General features: G+C 42.6%; 1 protein-coding gene across 1 annotated transcript in view; it reads left to right on the top strand.

The window, feature by feature from the left end:
• The window catches only part of gabrb4 (gamma-aminobutyric acid type A receptor subunit beta4), a 90,826-nt gene that overhangs the window by 40,981 nt on the left and 26,051 nt on the right, over nucleotides 1-23,794 (top strand). Inside the window, exons 3-4 of the mRNA XM_061740046.1 lie at nucleotides 18,534-18,601; nucleotides 20,918-21,138. Coding sequence (XP_061596030.1) covers nucleotides 18,534-18,601; nucleotides 20,918-21,138 — 289 coding nt within the window. The remainder of the gene's footprint in view (nucleotides 1-18,533; nucleotides 18,602-20,917; nucleotides 21,139-23,794) is intronic.

Raw genomic sequence — 23,794 nt, 5'->3', positions numbered from 1 at the left:
TGAAGGCTTGCTTGTCGTGCTTATTTACCCACTTTTTGGATTGATATGGGTTTGAGGAAACAAATCTCCTGCCAATAAGGTGTGGTCTATTGCCCAAAACAATAGGACTTCAAATAGACTCATAGGTGACATCACAGGTGATTTGTCGAGTTCTTTTTATGCAGTTTATGTCCCTCAGAGCCTGAACTGGATAAAGCGAGGTAATAAGATGCATGGATTCAAGATTAATATTTTCCAAAGAAGAAAGGTATTTTTAACCTCATAAATCAAACAGAAATCACTCCCTGATGTGCAGGAAAAGACATGAAACGTAGCTGAGTGATGCAGCTGAATGAAAAAAGAAAAACATTCCACATGAACGCTGTTGAATAGTCAAATTTGAAGGTGTCTTTGTTGTTTTGCTATTTGCTTTTGGTCGCAATTGATCCAACTCAAAGCCACCCTTTGGCTTCATGAGAAAAGGTACCTGTGCTGCGGTTCTGGCTGATTTTTGTCGTGATCGATATAATTGGACCGCTGTGTTGAATGGAGGAACCGCCTGGTGGAGAGCCCAATATTGTTGCATTTGTTAATTTCTTGACAAGAAGCCTTCACGGGAGCCGAAGCCATTGAAAACAAAAGCAAACATCGGATAAATAAATTTGACTGGATAAATCATGACGCTTCCCTTGCAGCACTGTAGAGAAAATGCTGCACAGTTGCCATGGAGCCCTCTGTTGCTAGGCAATGGGTTGATTATCTGAGGTTTTTTTTTTTTTTTTTATACAACAGGCTGTGTTTTCTTTGCTGTCCAGCAACTGCGTTTTTGGAAGGCTTTGCAACAGACAAGATGTATGGAACAATGAAATGTACTGTATTCAGTTCGATGTATTTTCTCTGAACTGAATATTCAGACACTGAATATCCACAGATGGGAGCAGGCTGCACAGGAAAGCACTGATATCAGAGAAAATCTATAATTTTCTTTTCTATACAAGCTGTTATGAACCATTTCTGTGACTGTTAGCTTCCTAAAGGTCACTTTTGAGTAAGACTTGTGTTGATCATGTACAGTATGTGGGTGACTGTTTCACAGTGCACGTTTTGAAATTCATGTATTTATTCATAATTTCTCGGCAAAATAACAAAGTGAACCCTGATATGCCAGAATAGTTAAAATCACGCAACATCTCATTTCCTGTTTTGGGGTCATTTTACCCTGCTTCATTTATCAAAATAAGCAGATGTCAGATAAGCAGAGGTGGTGAGGGGGGAAACACAAGTCTGTGTCATCAAGAAAAAAACAACAATATTATTTCCACAATAACAAATGGCTTGTTGTTCACTTGTCTTTGGTCAATTTGAGATCTATTCCATATTTTATCATGCAGCACATCATTTTGTTAAAAAGAGTTTATTTGCTTGTTTTTTTCTGAATTGGCAACATATTTTTCTATGTTTTTTATTTTTCTGAATAAACAACTCAGATTTTTTCCAACTGTTTAGTTTAATCCAGTTTTTCTTTCTTTTGAGGTTGGGACTCTTGAGGTTGGGCCTTTCAGCTAGGTAAGGTTGCTTCTATTGTGATTTATCAAACCAATTACCTAACCATTATTGGTTTGGAAGAACTCGTTTTAGTTCATGGCTGTGGGTCATCAACAATTCTCCTGTTAATTCAGAAAAAATACAAGCAAAAGCAGAAAACCACTTTTTTATTTTTTATTTTAAAAGTATTAATAAGTATCCATCCATCCATCCATCGTCCGCCGCTTATCCGTTCCCGGGTCGCGGGGGCAGCAGCCTCAGCAGAGATGCCCAGACTTCCCTCACCCCAGACACTTCCTCCAGCTCCTCTGAGGGGAGTCCGAGGCGTTCCCAGGCCAGCCGAGAGACATAGTCTCTCCAGCGTGTCCTGGGTCTTCCCCGGGGTCTCCTCCCGGTGGGACATGCCTGGAACACCTCCCTAGGGAGGCGTCCAGGAGGCATCCGATACAGATGCCCAAGCCACCTCAACTGACTCCTCTCAATGTGAAGGAGTAGCGGCTCGACTCCGAAATCCTTCCGGGTGACCGAACTCCTCACCCTATCTCTAAGGGAGCGTCCAGCCACCCTGCGGAGGAAACTCATCTCGGCCGCTTGTATCCGCGATCTTGTCCTTTCGGTCACTACCCAAAGTTCATGACCATAGGTGAGGGTAGGTGCGTAGATTGACCGGTAAATCGAGAGCTTCGCCTTTCGACTCAGCTCCTTCTTCACCACGACGGTCCGGGACATCGACCGCATAACTGCGGACGCTGCACCGATCCGTCTGTCAATCTCCCGCTCCATCGTTCCCTCACTCGTGAACAAGACCCCGAGATACTTGAACTCCTCCACCTGAGGCAGGACTTCTCCACCCACCCGGAGAAGGCACGCCACCCTTTCCCGGTGGAGAACCATGGCCTCGGTCTTGGAGGTGCTGATTCTCATCCCTGCCGCGTCGCACTCGGCCGCAAACCGCCCCAGCACATGCTGAAGGTCCCGGTCCGATGAAGACAACAGGACAACGTCATCCGCAAAAAGCAGAGACTAAATCCTGTGATTCCCAAACCGGATCCCCTCCGGCCCCTGGCTGCGCCTAGAAATCCTGTCCATAAAAATTATGAACAGGACTGGTGACAAATGGCAGCCCTGCCGGAGTCCAACATGCACCGGGAACAAGTCTGACTTACTGCCGGCAATGCGAACCAGACTCCTGCTCCGATCATACAGAGACCAGACAGCCCTTAATAGAGGGCCCCGGACTCCATACTCACCGAGCACCCCCCATAGAATGACACGAGGGACACGGTCAAATGCGTTCTCCAGATCCACAAAGCACATGTAGACTGGTTGGGCAAATTCCCATGAACCCTCGAGCACCCTGCGGAGGGTGTAGAGTTGGTCCAGTGTTCCGCGACTGGGACGAAAACCGCATTGTTCCTCCTCAATCCGAGGTTCAACTATCGGCCGTATTCTCTTCTCCAGTACCTTGGCGTAGACTTTCCCGGGGAGGCTGAGAAGTGTGATCCCCCTATAGTTGGAACACACTCTCCGGTCCCCCTTTTTAAACAGAGGGACCACCACCCCGGCTTGCCACCCCAGCGGTACTGTCCCCTTCATCCATGCAATGTCGCAGAGGCGTGTCAACCAAGACAGCCCTACGACATCCAGAGACTTGAGGTACTCAGGGCGAATCTCATCCACCCCCGGTGCCACTGAGGAGCTTATGAACCACCTCAGTGACCTCGGCTTGGGTGATGGATGAGCACGCCCCAGAGTCCCCACTCTCTGCTTCCTCAGTGGAAGGCATGTCAGTTGGGTTGAGTTGATCCTCGAAGTATTCCTTCCACCGTCCGACGATGTCCCCAGTCGAGGTCAACAGCTCCCCACCCACACCATAAACGGTGCCGGCAGAGTACTGCTTCCCCCTTCTGAGGCGCCGAACGGTCCTCCAGAATTTCCTCGAGGCCAACCGAAAGTCTTCCTCCATGGCCTCCCCGAACTCCTCCCAGACCCGGGTTTTCTCCTCCAGGACCGCCTGAGCCGCGGCTCGCTTGGCCTACCGGTACCCATCTACTGCGTCAGGAGTCCCACAGGCCAACATAGCCCGGTAGGACTCCTTCTTCAGTCTGACGGCATCCTGTACTTCCGGTGTCCACCACCGGGTTCTAGGATTGCTGCCACGACAGGAACGCTGCCACGTCGCCGTTTCGGGCTGAGCCCGGCCGGGTCCCACGGGCAAAGACCCGGCCACCAGGCGCTCGCCTACAAGCCCCAACCCCAGGCCTGACTCCAGGGCGGGGCCCCGGTGACGCTGATCCGGGCGACGTAACGGTCCTTGTTAGTTTCCTCCTCATAACAAGCTTGTCAACCGCTCTTAGTCTGACCCGTCACCCAGGACCTGTTTGTCATGGGAGACCCTACCAGGGGCGTAATGCCCCCGACAACATAGCTCCTAGGATCACTCGGGCACACAAACCCCTCCACCACAGTAAGGTGGCCGTTCAAGGAGGGGCATTAATAATATTAATTACATTAATAAGTAAACAACCTTTTTTCTTTACTGTATATATTTTATTTATTTATTTATTTATTTACCTATTTATTTACTTCCTTTTGCTTCTTTTTTTTCAAATGAGGTCCAATAATACCAGCGCTGTGGTTCGTCCACAGTCTGTATTTATGTGGGTCTCATTGAACACCTTGACGAGGGCAGTCAAGAAACCTGGTTGACGCCAAAGCGGTCGGTCAGAGTTAAGAAGGTATTCAACTGTTGAAGCAGCTTTTTCAGTAATCTTACTGGTGGAGGGAAGATTTCAGATGGGCCTGTAGTTTTGCATTAGCAACTTGTTCAGATTCTTCTCTTTCAACAGTGGTCTGATGACTGCTATTTCCGAGGCCTGGGGGAAAACACCTGACACAAGGGATGAGTTCACTATTTGAATCAGATCAGATGCCATGACAGGTAAAGTTTTCTTGAAGAATGCTGTCGGCAAAATGTCAAGACAACAGGAGGATGAGTTTAGCTGATCCTCCAGGTTTTTGTTGTTGGTTGGATAAAGGTTTAAACAATATAAGCTATGTTTTCAATGTTCAGTGTATGTCTGTATTTCTTCTTGGTCTGATAAACACCGCCCTTAAAAAGCCACCACATTAGAACACATTAGCTAAATTGTGATGCTCTGCTGAAGCATTAATAGTGTGGGTATCACTGGCAATGTTTTTAGAACCTATTCATTCACTTTTCAAGTAGCGATGAAAACCAAGGAGGATTGCCTGGAAGGATATCTTCCGCCAGACACTTCCGCACTGCTGTCAGTATAAGTCAGGATTGGCCTCCTCATATTCTTACAACCACTTCTCAACAGTGAACTTACATTGTTTTGGTATGATTTGTCATTACCATGGAAAACATTAAATAGGGCAGCCTCACTGCCCAATACATCATCTGAGCTTGTCTGGCCCGGGGCAAGACGAGACTGTCAGACTGCAAGCTAAATGTGGCGACACATTGTTAAAGCTGAAAGGACAGCACACATAGATATTCAGCAAGGGAGAGCACGGCAGGGCTAAAAAAGACAAACTGTCAACGAGGAGTGAAAGCATGATTAGTAAAGCAGGATGGATGACTGGATGCCTTTTTTCATTTTTTAATCATTTGGCAATTTTAATAGACAACCCTCCTATTTTCTGGAAAGTAAATAAGATTATATTTCAGATATGGGCATAGTAGAAGCTATTGCTGTTGTTTCAATAGTTGTGAAATACTGAAGTTACTTTCAACATGATATGTTAATGTTTTTTTTTGTGTTAAAATCATAATAAAAGTCACCTCTGTATCGTGGTTCTTAGAATTACACAAATACAACCTCAGAAGAAACTCAAACATACATATTTTTTCCCACCATTCCATTATTTATTTAACAAAAACAAAAAATTGAGTCAAAAAGAAAAAGGTAATATGGGGAAATACTACAGTAAGTATAGTAATTCTGTGATTCTATAGCTTGTATAGTTGTCTTTAGCAGTAATGAAAGTCTCACATGGTTGTGCAGGAATTCTTCTTCACTACACTATTTTCAGTTCATTGAGGTTTTTATGCTTTTCCTATCCCGCCTTAAGGTCCCGCAACAGCATTTCCTCTTGGGTTGAGGAGTGGACCTTGACTAAATCTTTCTGAAAGATGAATTATTTTATCTTTGGGACATTTGGATGTGTACTTGCTTGTGTGCTTCAGATCACTGTCCTCTTTCATGACCCAGTTTTGACCTTTGCTATCAGATGGCTTAACATTTCTCTCTCGCCTCTAGAGTATTCTGGCAGGCTATACAGAGGGGTTGATAGTTGATTCTGTAACTAAAAGGTGCTTAAAAGGGACCAGTGGCTAGGTGTAGATCTCATACACTAACTCCCAGGTTAGTTTACACAGAATTTCACCCGTATTTCACTTAAAAATACTTTAATACCCCAGGTATTTAAGAGGAGGTCTCTTACCAGTCCCAGGTACTTCTCCTGGCTCAGGGAAACAACAAAACACGAGTAAATATGTAACATTTTACCATCAAAACAACAGCAAACCAAAATTGACTGTCCGGATGCACTGGAACACTGAGAAAAAAAAAAGTTCTACCGGAACCTGAGACAGAAAGATTCAGGTCGAATCCATTTCACTTCTAGTCCATTTATATCACTTCATCTTATTTGTACCTCATTTTTAATTAACCGTGAATGAGGCGTTCCAGTCTGGCATGTGATGCAAGAGTTTTCCTGCTGCAGAATAGAACAAAAAGTATAAATCAGCCCCTGCAACAGTGTTCTAACAGCCGAAAGTATTATAATGAAGCCTTAAACTCACTCACAAGCATGAGTAAAATTACCGACACTTATTTAATTTTACAATTGTGTTCACGTAACTGGAAGTTCTCTATTCATTAATAATCACGTCTGAGAGGATACTAATCACGGGCAAGCAGCTACAACAGCATTGGTTTCTCCTGACACAATACTCAATTCCAACTTCTTTTAATAAATTACGTTATAATCTTATACAGATGAGTGTGCTGTTTTGCTTCCCTTTGGACACTAAATCCACATTAAACATTAAATCCAGACCTGCAAATTGCTATTAAATGTTCCTGTTAAATATTTGAGGCAGTCAGGGGGTACTTAGGATTGCCTGCTTGATTAACATTTCCTTTGTGGAAAAAAAGGTGTTCTTTGGCAACAAAAAGTGAAAATTATTAGTTCCCTCGAAACTACGGCGTAGTCGTCCAAAATATTGGACGATGATCAGATTAATTAAATCTGATTAAATGTAATGACCATTATTGCAATAAATGAAAAACAAGGTTCTTGTTTGTATGTGTATTTGTGTATTATGGGTGCTCATGTTCTTGCAGATCCCACAGCCGGCCTCCGTGTGTCATCCGGACACCCCACTGGCTCTCTCCGCCACCCCTAGTCAGTCCGGCCCCCCTTCCCCCGCGTCTCCGGCCTCTCTCCCCTCTCTGGGCACGGCGGCGGTCTGTGACGTCACGGGCCCTCACTGTGTTCTCCCTCTCCCGTTGCTCTCTCTTTCAGCCTTTGCAGCAACAGTCTCACCCTTATCCTGGTGAATGCAGGCTTTCTGCCAGTCAAAAATGTCCTTTAGACGGTCAGTCTTTCCAGCACTTTTCCTCATCTTTTCGATGGGTGAAACGGGTGAAGATGGGGGAGGGGTGCTCTCATGTGTGGGGCTGTGGGCAGTGGGGGGTAAACGGGCGCGACTGGTTGAAGTCCAGGCGCTGGTGAGCTCTGCTTGAGGTCTGGGCGCTAGTCTGGGGGGCGTGTGGGGCGGGTGGGGCAGAGTCCAGTCCGGGTCCAGCTTCACACAGTGGGGCGCGGTCTGTTTGGGTGTCTGCCTCACTCAGCCACATTCCAATCTATCTCAATTTGTTTTTCATTTTTCTTTTTAGTGAGCAACAACTGGTCTTCAGTCATCTCAAGTCTAACCTGCAAAGCCTCCAGCTGTTTAAAGCTCAGGCTTCCTGTTTTTTTTTTTTTAGTTTAAGTTGTCTGACCCACAGTTCCGACAAAGGTTGTGGGTTTTATTCTTTTCCATAGTTGATTCTCTCAGACGTTTACAAGTTTAAGTTTCACGAAAGGGAAAACAATGGGCCATTCAAGGTTTTCCATTATCAGGGTTTGTGATGTCACAGAAGCCTGAACACTCGCGCAGCTCGCTGACGGAGATAGGAGGATGAAAAAAAATTAGAAGGAGTCAAGGTTTAGCTTTTTCTGCCCACCCCATCTGCAAATGCTGCATCTTTTAAATCCTACAGAAGTAGGAACTCAAACCGGATTCCAGACACAGAAACGTGGGAAAAAAAAACCCCACGACTTTATCAACAGAAAAAACCGAGGTTCCGACTCTAATTATTTTTCAAAATTATTTTTTGTCCTCCAGACAGTCAAAATTGTTATGCCAGACATTAACAGACAGCTCAGAGCACAAAACACAAACTTTTCCTTCACCTGTCGTAGAATTTATAAGGCATTCTAAGTCGCCTCCAGACACAGCCTGGTAACTCGGATTCCCCGAATCCAGAGCCCCCAAATTCCAAATTTGGAGTAAGTCTACCACTCTCCGACACAATTTGGGAACCAATTTGGTCCGGCACGTCTGCCGACACTACTATACAGTAGGTGGAGAGGAGACTGTCGCGTGCAGCTTATTTCGGCCATTTTCTTTCCAAACCTCACCCGAAAGAACAGCGAGGCGTTTCTGAAGCCACCGGGTTCGACTGACCCCAGTTGATGGGGGGACCCTCTCACCCTCTCCGGACGTTAGGCCCTCTTCCCGACCTTCACTTGATGGAGGAGTACAAGGTTGTTGCATGCGCTTAAATCCCCTTCCGACCCGGAGGAGAGGAGAAAAAATCCGCACAGATGAGGTCCCCTCGTGGTCGCCAAATTGTGGTGGCAAAAATTGTTGTTCAAAAATGAATGTCAGGACACCTCAGCTGTCTTTCTGAAGTTTTAATGAAAAGAGGAAAAAAAACATTCAATTGAATGGAGGATCACACAGTGCCGATCTGAACAGACGCTCAGTCAGCCAGTAATGCCCTAGCAATGTTTAAGCACACGCTATCTTATAGTGGCCAGGCTGGGAACAACTAGACAAAATATCACCCTGGCAACCAAGTCATGCTCTGTGTCAAAGGAGCATGACCTCGACATAGGAATGTTCACTTGAAAACAGGCGACAGACATTGTTATACCAAAATTTCCCATTACAAAAAAACCCTCAATCATTGCTTCTATGCCACCATGCTTAAAAGCAGGAAGGAGGTCTTTCTACTCAAATGCTGTTGGGTTTTTGTTGAACATGATGCTGGACATTAAGATAAGGTTTATCACTGTCTCAACAAAAAACTTGGGATTAAAAGAGGGAGTAATGGCTTTTTCACATAACTGTGCACAAAGATGCTTTTTATCACTACAGTTTTGAGTAGACTTAACTAATCCACTGCTACAGCATAAAGATTTACAAACAACCAGCACATATTTTCGGATAATTTACCAAATCTTAATTCCTTCTTAAACTGGGGGAAGACTGGAAGCTAACGAGACTCTGTAAGAGTCCAGAAACAAAATATCCATTTCACACACACATACACACAATTCTCATCTGTATCCTTTTGTGATGTTTTGTTTTCTCTTACAACGCTTGGTCTCTTGATTGAATTGTCACTTCATGCAACAGATTTTCAGAGCTCACTGATTCTGCTGGGATAACCTTCCAAGACTCCCTTAAATTATGATTCATGGACAATCCAGATTTGAAAAGTGCTTGAAAAGATTATATAATACTCATGTCAGATCCATTTAAAACACTTTGATAATGGCACGTTCACCTTATTTCATTTGTTGCATCCTAGCTATCTTAGCCTGCCTGGTTTAGCTTATGCTAACCTATGATTCTAATCGATATTGCTCAACATTAATTCGGATCATCCAAAAATACTAATTTCAAGTGTCGCTACCAAAAAGGGATCCAAAACTGCTCTGCTGTTCTTAGCCGTTGAGCATAAGCAGCTTGAGCTAAAATTCATCCTCAGACCGTTGGAGGCCAACCCACTGCCAGTCTGTCCAGTGGTCTGTTACAATTAATAACAACACAAGTAAGTGTTTTGTCTCTAAATATGAATAAGTATGCTTTAAGTCTTTTTAGGTCTTTATTCACAGCTAAAAATCCCTGCACTAAACCAGGATGTCCACTAACTGTTGTCTTTTTGTTAAATGTGATTGGCTGATCAATTCCCTAATTCAGTCCAAAAACAAGATGGTCAACATTGGTCTGAGTTCAATCTGTCTGACAGCTTTTCACCTTAAACCTTTTACTTTTTTAACAAAATCAAAACATTGTTTAGACGACTACATGGTTGTCTTTTAAACGTCTTTTCAATTTAGTTTTTTGTAGGAGGGTATGGTCAGAAGTCAATATAACGCTATAAGCACTTGGTAGCAAAAGTGATGACAGCTAGCCATTAGCTATGCCCACCATCAGTCAAAACACCACTGCCCTAATTAGGGCCCGAGCACCTTCAGTGCGAAGGCCCTATTGTATCTGTAGGAATTTTTTTTCTTTCTTTCTTTTTTCTTCTGACGAAAGGAGGGCCTTTTTGCCCCCCTAAACGTGCCCAAAAAGTCACCAAATTTTGCACGCAAGTCAGGCCTGGCGAAAAATTTGATATTTAATGGTTTACATTAATGGGCGTGGCAAAATGGCTCAACAGCGCCCCCTAGAAAACTTTGTGGCTCAAGCCCCACAAACCGGTTTGACGTACATGCACGAAAATCGGTACACACCTGTATCATGGCCCAACTTAAAGAAAAGTCTCTTGGCGACATGGCCGAAACCGAACAGGAAGTCAGCCATTTTTAATTAATCGTGTCACTTTGGCGCAATTTATGCCATTCCTTCGGCAGTTAATACGGCCCGAACCGTAACGTGCACCCAGGTGTGTTATACATCAAAATGTGCGTATACATCCTGCGACAACACGCATTACTTTTCTCTTTCAAAAGCGTTACCGTGGCGACGCTAGACGCCAAAAAGCGCGCCCACCTTTCATCTGGTTGGTTCAGACAGAAAAAACTTTGTGCCTCAAGCCCCACAATACAGTTTGACGTACATGAACGAAAATCGGTACACACCTGTATCATGTCGCAACTTAAAGTAAAGTCTCTTGGCGCCATGGCCGAAACCGAACAGGAAGTCGGACATTTTGAACATTCTGAATTAATCGCGTAATTTTGGAGCAATATGAGCCATTCCTTCGAGAATTAATACGGCCCAAACCGTATCGTGAACCCAGATGTGTTATACATCAAAATGTGCGTCTCCATCCTGCGACTACACGCATTACTTTTCTCTTTCAAAAGTGTTACCGTGGCGACGCTAGATGCCAAAAAGTGCGCCCCCCTTCATCTGATCTGTCCATATTTGATAGTTCCCTAAAAGTCACCAAATTTGGCATGCAAGCCAGGCCTGGTGATAAATTTGATATTTCATGGTTTACATTAATGGGCGTGGCCTAACGGCTCAACAGCGCCCCCTAGAAAACTTTTTTCTGCCATAACTTTTGAATGGTCTGACATAAAGAGTCGTGAGTGGTGTCATGGGACTCGGTATTGAGTCCTTGACCATAATTGGTGAAAATTAGCCCCGCCCCTTCTTCTGATTGGTTGTCCCTTTTTTCTGCTATAACTTTTGAATGGTTTGACATAGGAAGTCGTGGGTGATGTCATTTCTGATATGCTTATGGGGGACGGTGGCCGTGAGTGCGAGGGCCCGTTCATCGCTGCTTGCAGCTTTAATTGTGCTTAAATTTGTTCCTTTCTGATGCAAAAGTGGACATTTTGATATGGGAGTCAATGGTGACTGACTGTCGTTTGGAGCCAGCCCCCAGTGTTCAGTTGAGGAACTGCAATTTTTGTCACTTCTGCATTGGACTAAACCCAGAAGTTAGATGTTGCGCCTTGGGTTTAACATGCAGATGTAGGAATTTTCTTAAAATACTCACATTTGAACCATTTGTTATAATGTGGGTCCCAAAAAAATTAATTAAATTTTTCCACTTTATGTTCCTACAAGACCTCAATATGTTCTGATTGAGGCTCACATATTGTTTGTTGGCGTTGACTACGAACATGGCCTGTAAATGTGTTGTCCTGGGTCAGAATGATGGACAGTTTTCGACTAGAAGTCAGCAAGGAAAACTTCTGAGCTTTAAATCACAGCGAATGACCCATCTATTCGCAAAGTCCTTTGTGTCTCGGCTGACCTGATTCAGGATTTGCTCTTGTTGATTGTATTGATTTGCAGTCCTTCTTTTTTAAGTACTGTTTTTATGTGATTTTCTTTTTGCCTTTATGGAAATAATTTTGAAAGCCAGGCTGTAAATAACAACTTGCTTTACTTGTTTCTTTTCTCACCAAAAGCACGTTTCCACTCTGGTGCTATTAGCAAGCATGCACATGAGAATCTTTTACTGACAGAACAAGTGATCAGCATTCTGCCATTCTCGTAGTCATCAAACCCTCCTTGGAGACCTTTATTTGGTGCTCCTGAGCCAGTTCTGTAGGGGGCCACATAAGGCAAAGCTGGTTAGGCAATTAAAGATCAGTTCATGTTTTTTTTTCTCCCTCCGTTGTGTTTTAATGTACCACATCTATATCCAGCCCTTCATCTGACATCTGCTAGAAGCTGCTCCTGCTGTGATGTTGGCCAACATCCTTCAGAAAAGCAGGGCAGGTTGACACATTCAGTGTCTTTTTAAAAAAGCAGTGCAGAAAGTGTTCACATATGAGCTTGTTAATTGCTGACAAACAATATGCTTCGCCTTGGGATGCCATGACCTCTTTCACTCCGTCGCTCCTGTTGTTTTGTATTAAATCCAACTTTTGATACATTATCAAAGGAACTTACTACAAGACAACTGTAATTTGCATTATTTTAATTGATTATTGGTATTATTTCAAAAGAATTCCCAATCATACAGTTATACAGAAAGAAGAAAGCGTTTTGTAGCTGTTAGTTGAAAACAGAAAGATCTAAGGGAGAATTGTTCTTCCAACTTGTGGGGCACATGTGTAGGTTTTATTTTGAGAATGTTGCGGAAAAGTTATTGTGTCGTTTTTGCTGAGGAATTGTCGAGACATGCAAAGACACGAGGGGTCAGGTTTGGCTTTTCTTTCTTTCTTATGCACATTAACATGCCTGTGAAAAATTGTGGCTGATTCCGTTTACCAGAAGTAATCAACACATAAACATTTTAGCGTAGCAGAGACATAAGCAGGGTTGACATCTGCAGAGATCACCATTGGCACATTGGAGCGCTCACACATTTTGCAGGTAACTGGGTAACTCTGCTGTAGACATGTGGAGGGAAACTTAAACAATGGTTCTGTATCTTGGATGTGTGGACCCTCCTTCACAGTAACATGTCCAGGACTACACCATCATTTGTACACAGCAATCCCTCCACCTTTACTGTTTCCGCTCCACCTTGTGCCGTCTTTCAGTGTTCGATAGACCATGCTGAGACCTTATGGGCCCCGTTTAGACCTGGCATTAACATCTGCCCTCAGTGATCCGATCATGAGTGGACATTACTAAGAGCATTCCCTTGTTCAACTCTGACATTATGTGTGTCCACACACATCTCAAGTAACAACTTGTGATCGGACCATGCCGTCCAGACAAAGAAGTTTATTAGGACTGGATTAGTACTCCAATTTTCTATGCACTGATTATTTGACCCAGAGTGAAATGAGGCATCTTGTCTCATGGGAACTCAATACTCTTGAGTCCATGTTAATGTGTTATTGTGTAGTTGTGGCTTTTTATGGTTCCCGCTTGTTGTTTCACACTTTAATATGATGCCGTTCTTCCATGAAAAAGTACATCTTTCTTCTTACATATAAGACATGAGTTATGTAGGCAGTCTGCCAATATAGTCCAGGATGCATTGCGGTCACGCTGCAAAAAGAATGTGTCCACATGTGAGCCAGACCACCTCTGAATGTGATTTACGAGATCAGATCATAATGCATCCTGAAATGTATAAAGTATCAGTATCAGGTTTAAGGAGGCTATATGTCCATGCAGAAATGTCTCAGTGAATTCACATAACACTCCACCCCTGCTATGACTTTCTCAGCATTCCAAGGCTATCCATTGAATTTTCCATTTATTTCGTGTTATCCTTGATGTCGAAGAGAATAAATGATGTTGAACCCATTTGTATTTGGGGTTGTATTAGTAGAATTGGCAGAATTAACCTTTGGAAAGGTCAATCGTCTGCCTGCACATGTAAAAACTATGCAATTGACAATGGTAACTCATATTAATTTTGACAAAAATTGGAATCATCAACACAAATTCTTAAGACGAAACAGGATCCCAATCAGGATAGAAAGGTGTTTTTAAAAATATATGCTTTTGTGGGGGAAAAAGGGACCCAGTATGACATTAGCTGCTCCAACAGGCTGCCACTGGTGCAGTAACATTGTAGAACAAATACACTGAGCTTTGCAGCAAGGAGTATCTCCAGATGCTAAAACCTTAAGGTCATTAACATAAACACAGCTAGCTAATCACACAGTAGCCAGTTTTTTGAGCATTCGGCAGTTTTTATCCCAGTATTGTCTATGCATGTATGCCAGTACATGTGCAAGCTGCACCACAATAGCTACTTAAAGTTACTGGATTCATGCACTGAAAAATCTATAATAAATGCACTTAATATTTTTGTGTGTAGCGGTTGAAAACAGTTCATCAGTCTTTAAGAGAGGCACAAAATGATTTATTGGGAATAGTTTTGGTGCACATAAATAGCCAACAATGCTTGCGGTCCTGAGCTGGATCAGGTCTCGGCAGTGGGAGCCCGAGCTTGCCCAAGCATGCAAACAACTGCGTGTTAAGCCATTTCTGTAAGCCATATTCAACAATGGTCTTGGCTTCCTGATCGCTCTGGGTCAGCGAGTCCTCACTCCCTAATTGCTTTGGGTGCTCAGACCCTACTTCCTTTCCGACCTACTTTTATTTGTTATACAGTGTGAGAAAATACTGGGATCTCCGACTGTATACAATTAAGTATTGGATGAAGTGAAAGAAAGACAAATAATCAGGTTTGTCAGGACATTCCATTGTGATTTTAGCTGAACTGACAAAGTTCTTCTGTCCAATTCAACAGATATAATACGTTTATTACTTATCAAATAAGAAATGTATTTGCATTTTTATTCAGACATACTGTTCCTTGTCAAATGCACTCATTCAGGTCTTATTTCATACAGGAGACTGCACAGTGAGCTACATGCCCTGAGCAATTTCAGCCTCTCATACACTACATGGATCTTTGCTTTTATTAGAATAAAGGACATTATAGTTTGTGTAGGGTAAGTGCAACTTGGATTGCATTTTTAGCCATATATAATAATCAATGAAGTCTTTGTTTCAGGCTGCCAGTGGCATTTGGATAGATTAGGGTTACATTAGTGATTTTGTACATGCTGACAAAAACATCCTTCTGAGTTTTGAACTGTGCAAGTCTGCAACCCATAATCATCATGATGGCTCCCGCTGTCTCCAGCAGCCCTCCTGTTTTTATTTCCATTCATTTTGCATTTCAAAGTGTGGTATTTTAAGAGGATTCAGAAGAGAGGTTGTCAGAAGTCTGTTTATGAGCTTTTGCCGCACATCCATCAGTGGGACTCGCAAATGAGTGACCCGGTCATCCATGAATCGCGGCAGCCCCTACCTGTCTTTGCTTTAAAATCAAATATGCAAATTGTATTTAGCTTTTACCGAGGACGCCCAGCCAACACTTCAGCGCTGCTTAACCTTCATTAAGGTTTCATTCTCTTCCTGGAGATGTAGCTAACATAAACTGATAGCTCATGAAATTACATTGTGCAGACAAGATTTGGTTAAAATTTGCTGCCTTTTTGTAAAGAAATACTTCAGGAAAGAAGTAAAAAAAAAAATGAGCTTGCTGAAATCCACAGATGGTTCTGATCATGATGGTTTGATCACAACGCACTACACTAATAAAATCTTCTGTTTAGTTATTTATTTTAGAAATGTGTCTTTGAAAATGATCTTGATGAAAAGATCCAAAGGAAAAAGTTCATTAAAATATGGAAAAGGAAAAGCAGGAATATATATGTGCAGCAGTGCAATCTTTTACCCATTACACTTCTTTATTTAAGTGAAAGTTTATGGGGTGGATTTTTTTTTTAAAGTGATGATATACGTGATATCCTATACAGCAGTAAAGCTGTTCCTGCGTTGTTTATGATTCCTATGAAAGTGCCATTTCCACCATAAAACCAAGGAGTATTATCAGAATATACTGATTCAGTTCTGCCACGTGAACCAATCACTCATGGTCTTTCTGTTTTCCACGTCAGCAATTCACATTTTTGCGGGCTGATCAAACAATAAAAAAGGTGTTCATGGAAGTAAAGAAGAAGGCAAAGGGTAGAGGTCTGCAGGCGTCCACAAGTAAAGAAACAGAAATATATATATATATATGTCTGTGCAAAGCTCAAATATGGGTGACGGTGTAATGCTACAATTTGCAAGGTTGTTTGGACCCAACTCAGGCTGAAAAAGAACCTTTACACTCAGCTCATATTTATTTATACAGCACTTTTCAAATTCAGGTGCAACAGAAAGTGCATTACAGAGTAAAACAAGGCACCAAAAAAATGTACAAAACACAAGGGTGTTTAAATACAGTACTGCATAAAAAAAGCAGTGAATTAAATATAAGCTCTTTCAAAGAGATATGTTTCAAGCTTTAAGTGCAGAAAAGGGTGTCTGTGTCCCATAGAGGAGCGTGGTAACTCAGAGCTCTGCTGAAAGGCTTTCAGAGATTTATGTGGACAATCATCTAAAATGGCACTGCGGTAGTCTGACCTCGACGTGATGAACGCATGGACCAGTTTGTTATCCTCAGTATGGTAAAAGATGCTCCTTATTTTGGTTGTAAACCATGCTTTTCTAGAGGTCTGTTTAATATTAGATTAAAAGACAAATCCAAGTCAAAAATGACGCCAAGGTTCCTTAGTGCAGTACTAGGAACCAAAGAAGTGGGACCAGGAGTAAATATGTAACTAAACAGGGAATTCAGTTCAGTTCAAATCAATTCAATTCAATTTCGTTTCCCTTTATTTTATGTTATTGGTCACCTCAAGCAACATCACGCAGAAGTTAGGTGCACTCCAGTGAAATACAGTCCACTTCAGCCAAATGATATTCCATTTCAATCCAACTCATGGTAATTTACAATCCAACACTGTAATGCCGTTTTACGTCAGCAGAATTTTAAATCCAATTTTGTGGAGGGGAAAATAAAGTTGTTGTTGTTGTTGTTTTTATTTTTTAAATGTGCTTTATTTTGATAACCCAATTACTTATTTTAAAGGTATTAGAGGGTGTCTACATCCCAAACAGACACTGGGAGCTGGTTTCACGAGAGAGGAGCCTGATAACCCGTCTTCTTTTGGAGTTGCTGGCATTTGGGCCAAAGACATATCTTGGTTTTTCATGAATTAAGAAATCGAAAATGTTAAGTCATCCAGCTCTTTATGTCTCCAAGACAAACCTGTGACTTCAGCAACTGATTAATGCCACTTTTCCACTAGTCTCGCCTCAGCCCGGCTCAACGCGGCGCGGCTCAACGCGGCTCCACCCGTGTGTTTTTGCACAGCCAGGGGAGAAGTGGGGGGGGTGGGGTGAAGCTGCTGTGACGTACTCGATTGCGCAGCACCTTTGTTTGTGTCGGCGCAGATGAGAAATCAGCTGGAGCCGCGAGCGGCTGAGAAAAAAAACAGCCCGTCTACATCCCTTTTTTAATTTTCTCGACAGCCACCAGGTTTATGAACATCTGCACCTCAGAGTTAGATCACCAAACAGACGTTTGTGCTGTATAATAAAATCGCTGCGTGCCGCGAGTCGCCTCGCGCTGAGTCCCGCTTCCTGATTCAAACGTTTGACGGCCCCGCCCCCCCGACCAATCAGGGGCCTGTAGTTTGATGACGGCCCCGCCCCCCGACCAATCGGTGGCGAGGAGGGTGGTGACCTCAGAAATAGTCCCGGCTCAGTCCTGATAGAACATCGCTCGAATGGTTACAGAAAAATGTATCGGTTTGTAGCAGCTCTACCCGTCTCAGCCCTAGTGCAAAAGGGCAAAACGGGGCCGTGGCGGGTAGAACCGAGGTGAAGCGAGACTAGTGCAAAAGGGCCATAAGTTCCTCGGACTTCATGGAAGAACTGGGTGTCATCTGCATAACATAACTCATCTGTATGTTAACTGGAGGTTCAGGCACCTGGATGAGTGTATGTGGCAAGTTGTCAGGTAGTGAAGGTATACTGAACCCACAGAAAGTGATAAGTAAACAATTTGTTTCTGCTTATTCATGAATTCTTGAACTTGGGACAGGAATATTTGCAAGTTTGTGTAAGTTTGTTTGATCATGCACAACACACCACACAGTGTCTGGAGTCACTGTCGGCTACATGGACACTGGGATCGAATTATCCTTGTAAAACTAACTCCCTGAATATGGTTGAGGGGTTGGGCATTGCTGCTCTGCATGTAAGGGAGTAATTGTGCATAGCTGCTTACATGTCTACAAGATGAGGGAATGTTTCCCCTGCATGAGCCTTTACATTTTCTGCTGGTCCAGAAGTTAGTATAATAAAGGTAGTTTTTGTAGTGTCCTTAAAAGTTATTTTTTAACAATTAAGTTGGACTGAATGTTTCGCCAGCCTTTTATGTGAATGTGTTCGATCTTGGAGGAGATTATAAACCTTAAATTGCTGCTCACGCTGCTCAAATCTAACACACATGTTAATGAATTCATCCAATAGATGTTGAGAATTGCAGTTCAAAAATTGAGAAACGGCTTAAAAAGGATGACGTTGTTCTTTTTATATCTATTTTTGGTGATATCAATCTTTTTGTTCTCCCTCCCAGGTCTTCCAGTCATCGTAGGAATGAGCATCAACATAGCCAGTATCGACTCTATCTCAGAAGTAAACATGGTGAGTTAAAATCTTCTTGGTCTTATGTCACGTTTGCCCCCCACCACCCAAAGTTCACCCGCTCTCTGCAGTCTTTGTCACTGTGACTCATGTCGTGGGAAGGCTGCCTACAAGGGGCCCGCAGCCTCGCAGCCCAGTGTCACTCTCATCCATGAGAGGAGTTGTTAGTGCATCAGCAGAGACATGATCTTGCAGGATGGAGCTGATACAGCCGATTGTTGTTGGAAATACGAGGAGGTGGGTTTCTTTTCTGTCTTGGACACAAGATAATTGTGTCGTAGTAGAATCACTGTGACTTGCTGGCAGTCAGAAATGCAGACAGAGCTGAGGAGAATGCAATAAGGCTGAAGACTGAGCGGTGACGTCACTGTGTCTCAGCTATTTCTTTATTTCACTCAGCATGACAGTCCCTCACAGTGCAGATCAGCTCTCCCACCTCCAACAGCTTTTCTTTCTTTCTTTCTTTCTTTCTTTCTTTCTTTCTTTCTTTCTTTCTTTCTTTCTTTCTTTCTTTCTTTCTTTCTTTCTTTCTTTCTTTCTTTCTTTCTTTCTTTCTTTCCTTCCTTCCTAATGATCATCTGTCTGTAAACTGAACCAGAAAGTACAGAAGAGTTTGTCGGGACACGCACAATGCTCCAATGTTATTTAACTGCAGTAATGTAATGTAGTGTCAATGTTTTAGATGTTTTGTTTTTTTCACGACTCTATTAACAGTACAGCCCTTTTGGCTACAGGAGCAATGATCCATTAGCGGAAAGACAGAATACAGTACCTCCAGTTGAGTGCATTTCTGCTTGGATACAGTCGTTACTAACAGAGTTGTACTTATTGGTTTTTATACCTGTCTCCAAATCTCATCTTATGTTATTTTACAAGTCTGAGCTGATTGTACAGTCATAAACACACAGTGGTATTTCTGAACTTTAAATCTTTGATGCATTTAGCAATGGCTAATATAGTCCTATCAAATTTGCCCCTCCTCCCTTTTGAGTCATTTTGTTCTTTTTATGTCATGATTTTCTAAATTACCAAAATAAAGGGATCATTTTACTTTTTCTGTGTGCATCACTTTATCCTTTTATTTTATAACTCATGATGCTTTTGTTCAGCGGAGATTTCAGGAGTTACAATAATTACAAAATATGGGTCCAGATCTGTTTCATCCAGTCACCAGTGCCCATTATAGCAGTGATAGTGTTTTTTTATACAGCACACTTTATTGCATGTAACCCAATGTGCTGAACATAAAACAAAACAAGAGACAACAAGTAATATATAATGCACATGGGCATTCATGCATAGAAATATGCAAACACACTCTCTCACACACACGCACGCACACACACACGCACGCACGCACGCACGCACGCGCGCACACACACACACACACGCGCGCGCACACGCACGCACGCACACACACACACAGATACAGACATAAATCAAATATTAATAGTAACAAATCAGTGAAATACAACATATTAAATGATAATGCATAAAGCTGAACCACTGTACACCCAACATGCTTACAGCAACAATAACAAGACATGGGACCAACTGTAGAGGAAAATACAACGCAAGTTTAAACACAGCATTAATTGCAAGGCTATTTAAAAGAACACTTTAAGTTTGCTATAAAATAAACTGCTATTCACAACTGTCCCGAGGGATCCGATCACAAGTGAACAGCCATATATATGTGATAACTCACCCAGGACATATGAGGATCAGATCACTTAAACCAACTTAGAAGGTGGTCTGGGCTACATGTGACCACTTTCTTTTAGCAGTTCAAAAGCCTTCTGGGGCACCTAGGTAACTGATTTATTTTGTCTAGGTGGAACTACATGGGAACCGTACAAACTGGCAACAGCAGACAGCCACAGCATCATGGACTCATCTGTCCTAAACTTTTTTTTAAATCTAGCGTGTTTACCCCTGTCTGTTATTGTTGTGAATGCAAAAGTCATCAGCTAATAAAGCTTAAAAAAAACAACATTTCAAACATGTTTTCTGCTGACTAGACATGGTTTAGTGCATTGCTGCCTCCAGCAGATAAACAACAGTAGCACTTTTGGTCTTTACTTTATTTGCATATAGGGCGGGAGGTGAGATCTGATCACAAATAATCACTCGACACATGTGGAAGGACATGTTAATGCCAGGTGTGATTAGTACACTGATTATTGTGATCGTATCACTCAGAAAAGATCTATATTAGATATGACATCAACACTATCTTTACAGAAAGATGCACTTAAATAGCACAGCCTTTATTTTGTCACTGAATTCAGTTTATTTTCCCCTCGTGTTTTGCAGGACTACACCATCACGATGTATTTCCAGCAGAGCTGGCGAGATAAGCGTTTGGCCTATGGTGAGCTGAACCTGAACCTGACGCTGGACAACCGTGTAGCAGACCAGCTTTGGCTCCCTGACACCTACTTCCTTAATGACAAGAAGTCCTTTCTTCATGGCGTGACAGTCAAGAACCGCATGATCCGACTGCACCCTGATGGTACCGTCTTATATGGGCTGAGGTAAGAGCAGTGCTGATGCTTTGCAGACCTAAAGTTCATTCTGATACCGGAACCAAACTGAACACTGACTGAATGTAAAAGTGAACAACTGAAACACTGAATAGCAAAACTTCTTTGTACATGCTACACTCCCTTTGACAAGATTAGTAGAGTAAATGGTGTCATCACCATGTAGAAATATTCCCTGGAAAGAGACATCTTTTTACTTTTTTCACAAGTTGACACAGTTTCTTCAATCCCCCCTATAGGCATGGAGCTTATGTCCCTTTTATGTCCAAGATTTACTGTTGTATGGTCTGTTTCTCAGTCTCTGTTTTCTCTTCCGTCTTTACTTTCTTGTGTCTCTTAGGCCGCATTTACCTTGCAGGGTTCATGTGACCCAGTTTTGTGATTTTCTTCCCATGTGGCACAGATCGAATATGACCAGTGGGGCATGGGTTTGGATAGTCTCGGATCGGTTTCAGGATTCATTCATACGTGGACATGAATCAGATTTGATTGGCCATTAACATTAACCATCTGTAGAGAGAGTTTAGATTCTCCATACCAAACCAGCTGAAACAGAGTGATATAAACGAAAACACATATGAGGAACACCGAGGAGGTGTATTAGTGTGCAAATGGAAACAGGTGCATACACAACATCTACTATTTCCCCTGAGTTCATTCAGGTGAAGCCGAGCCCATCTGCTTCAGCAGGTAACCAGTGAAGATGCAGATATTAGATATGGGTCAGTTTTAAAAAAATGATTGAAGTAACACGTTAAAAAGACTGGAGTTGGCTTTCAAGGCCTCCATGATGTACACTGTAGCTCTGTGTGCCAGCTTCATTGTTGTTTATGTGTGACATGATGTCACAAGGGAATATATAGTTGTTGAAAGTGACCAAAGTTGATTTTTGCTGATAGTAGAGGCTTGAGACCATTAGAGATAGACAACACCTGCTCTTGATTATGTCAGGGTTTGACACTTCCCCCCAGTTTGTGACTTTCAGTTCTGTCTTGCCCCGCCTGTGTCCCATCTGCCCTGATTGTGTCTGCACCTGTGTCTCGTCATGTTTCGTTATCCCCTCAGTATATCTTGTCTTGTCATTCCTTGGTTCCCGGTCGGTCCGTACTGGTTCTTCCTCCATGTCTCCTCGTCGTTTTTCCCTGTTCCTGGTTTTTTGGTTAATCCTGCTCTGCAGCGCTTTGTTTTTGCCTTTTTGGATTAAAACCCTTTTTGTTGCAACTCCTGGCTCCTGTTCTCCTGCACTTGGGTCCTTAGCCAAATTATACCACAACAGATTATCAATATTCCTACATAAGAAATGGAAAACTCCTTGCTGCTGCTTTACGGCCCTTGTGGAATTTCTGTGACATAAAAAATACCACATAAATGCACTACTGAATCATGCCTTTTCAACCTTATCTGGTCTGAGGGGGTGGAACCAGCCACTTTCATCCGGGGGGCGTATCTTCTGTACATATGGTCAATGAGCTTTGAGCCACCCAATTCCGAGGAACAGCAAGTCCAGCATTATAAGAAGTTTGATGAAGAAGTGGAGTAACGCTGGTTCAATCAGGGTCTGTGATGTCAGAGAGCCCTGAAAAATAATTGCTTAAAATCCACAAGAAATAAAAGAGCAACATAATATTAAACTCAGCTGACGTCTGCATCTCTAGAAAAATAAGATCAGTTTTGTTAAAGATATATTTCCTCAAAAAAACATTGAAACAGACTTTAAAGTTCTATTTTTAAAGTTTAAGGTCTTCAAATATGCCCGAAGACATACAGTGAGACATGCTGGAAGAAACGAGAGGTACATTAAAGCCGCGGTTCACCGAGCCTGAAAGGCTGAAAGAAGGTTTAAAACATCCACCACCAGACGAACCAGACGGTTCAGTCGACAGAGACCCGTCTAAAGTCCCCTGGGTGATGCTCAAACTCAGAATGGGTGTTTTTTTTTTTTTTTTAAACAAAAGTCACCGTGATAAAGTAGTTTGATGGAGGAAAAGAAGCCGCGGGGATGTTTTGTTCCATGACTAAAATAGCAGCGACAAGGTTTAGATCAACATGAGGTAATAAATTATGAATGCAGTAATCAGTATTCAGATACTTCAAATTACTCAGGTGTTGCTGACACAGAGGGACATGTGATGGGAAAAGTTTTGTTAATCTTTCACACCTCTTCAAACGACTGTTGTCACTCTGGCAGAAACGCACCCTCGCTGATGTAGAAGTGGCAAATAAATATCTGTGAGACGGCTTTGTCTATATCTTGTCAGACAATTGCTTATCGGTGCGACAGACTGATTTTAGCGACCAGACAAGTACAATGTGTACCGGTACAGGACAAACACTACTCAACGGGAGTTGTTATAAACAGGTACAGTTGGGTGTGTGCTTCTACGAAGACGAGCCAGGTCTCCCACCTCCATCCTGCATCTGTTTGATGTGTTGGAACCCCGTTCTCCCCTGCGAGCTATTGGGAATAACTTTATTAGTAAAAATAAGTGCCAACTCGGCTGTAATTCAACGCATAATAATGTAGCTTTTCCATGTGTGTTGTGTGTAAATGTGTGTTTTCAGTGCGTTCAGACAGGGGAAACTTTGTGCCACCGCCGATTAAAGCGGGCAGGGACTCGGGAGGATTTGGTGCCAAAATGGTAGTAAA

This window comes from Cololabis saira, chromosome 14, assembly GCF_033807715.1.
Source record: "Cololabis saira isolate AMF1-May2022 chromosome 14, fColSai1.1, whole genome shotgun sequence".
In the NCBI taxonomy this organism is placed as follows: domain Eukaryota; kingdom Metazoa; phylum Chordata; class Actinopteri; order Beloniformes; family Belonidae; genus Cololabis; species Cololabis saira.
The sequence above is the reverse complement of the archived record's forward strand: the minus strand, read 5'-3'. Positions and strand labels throughout refer to the sequence as shown.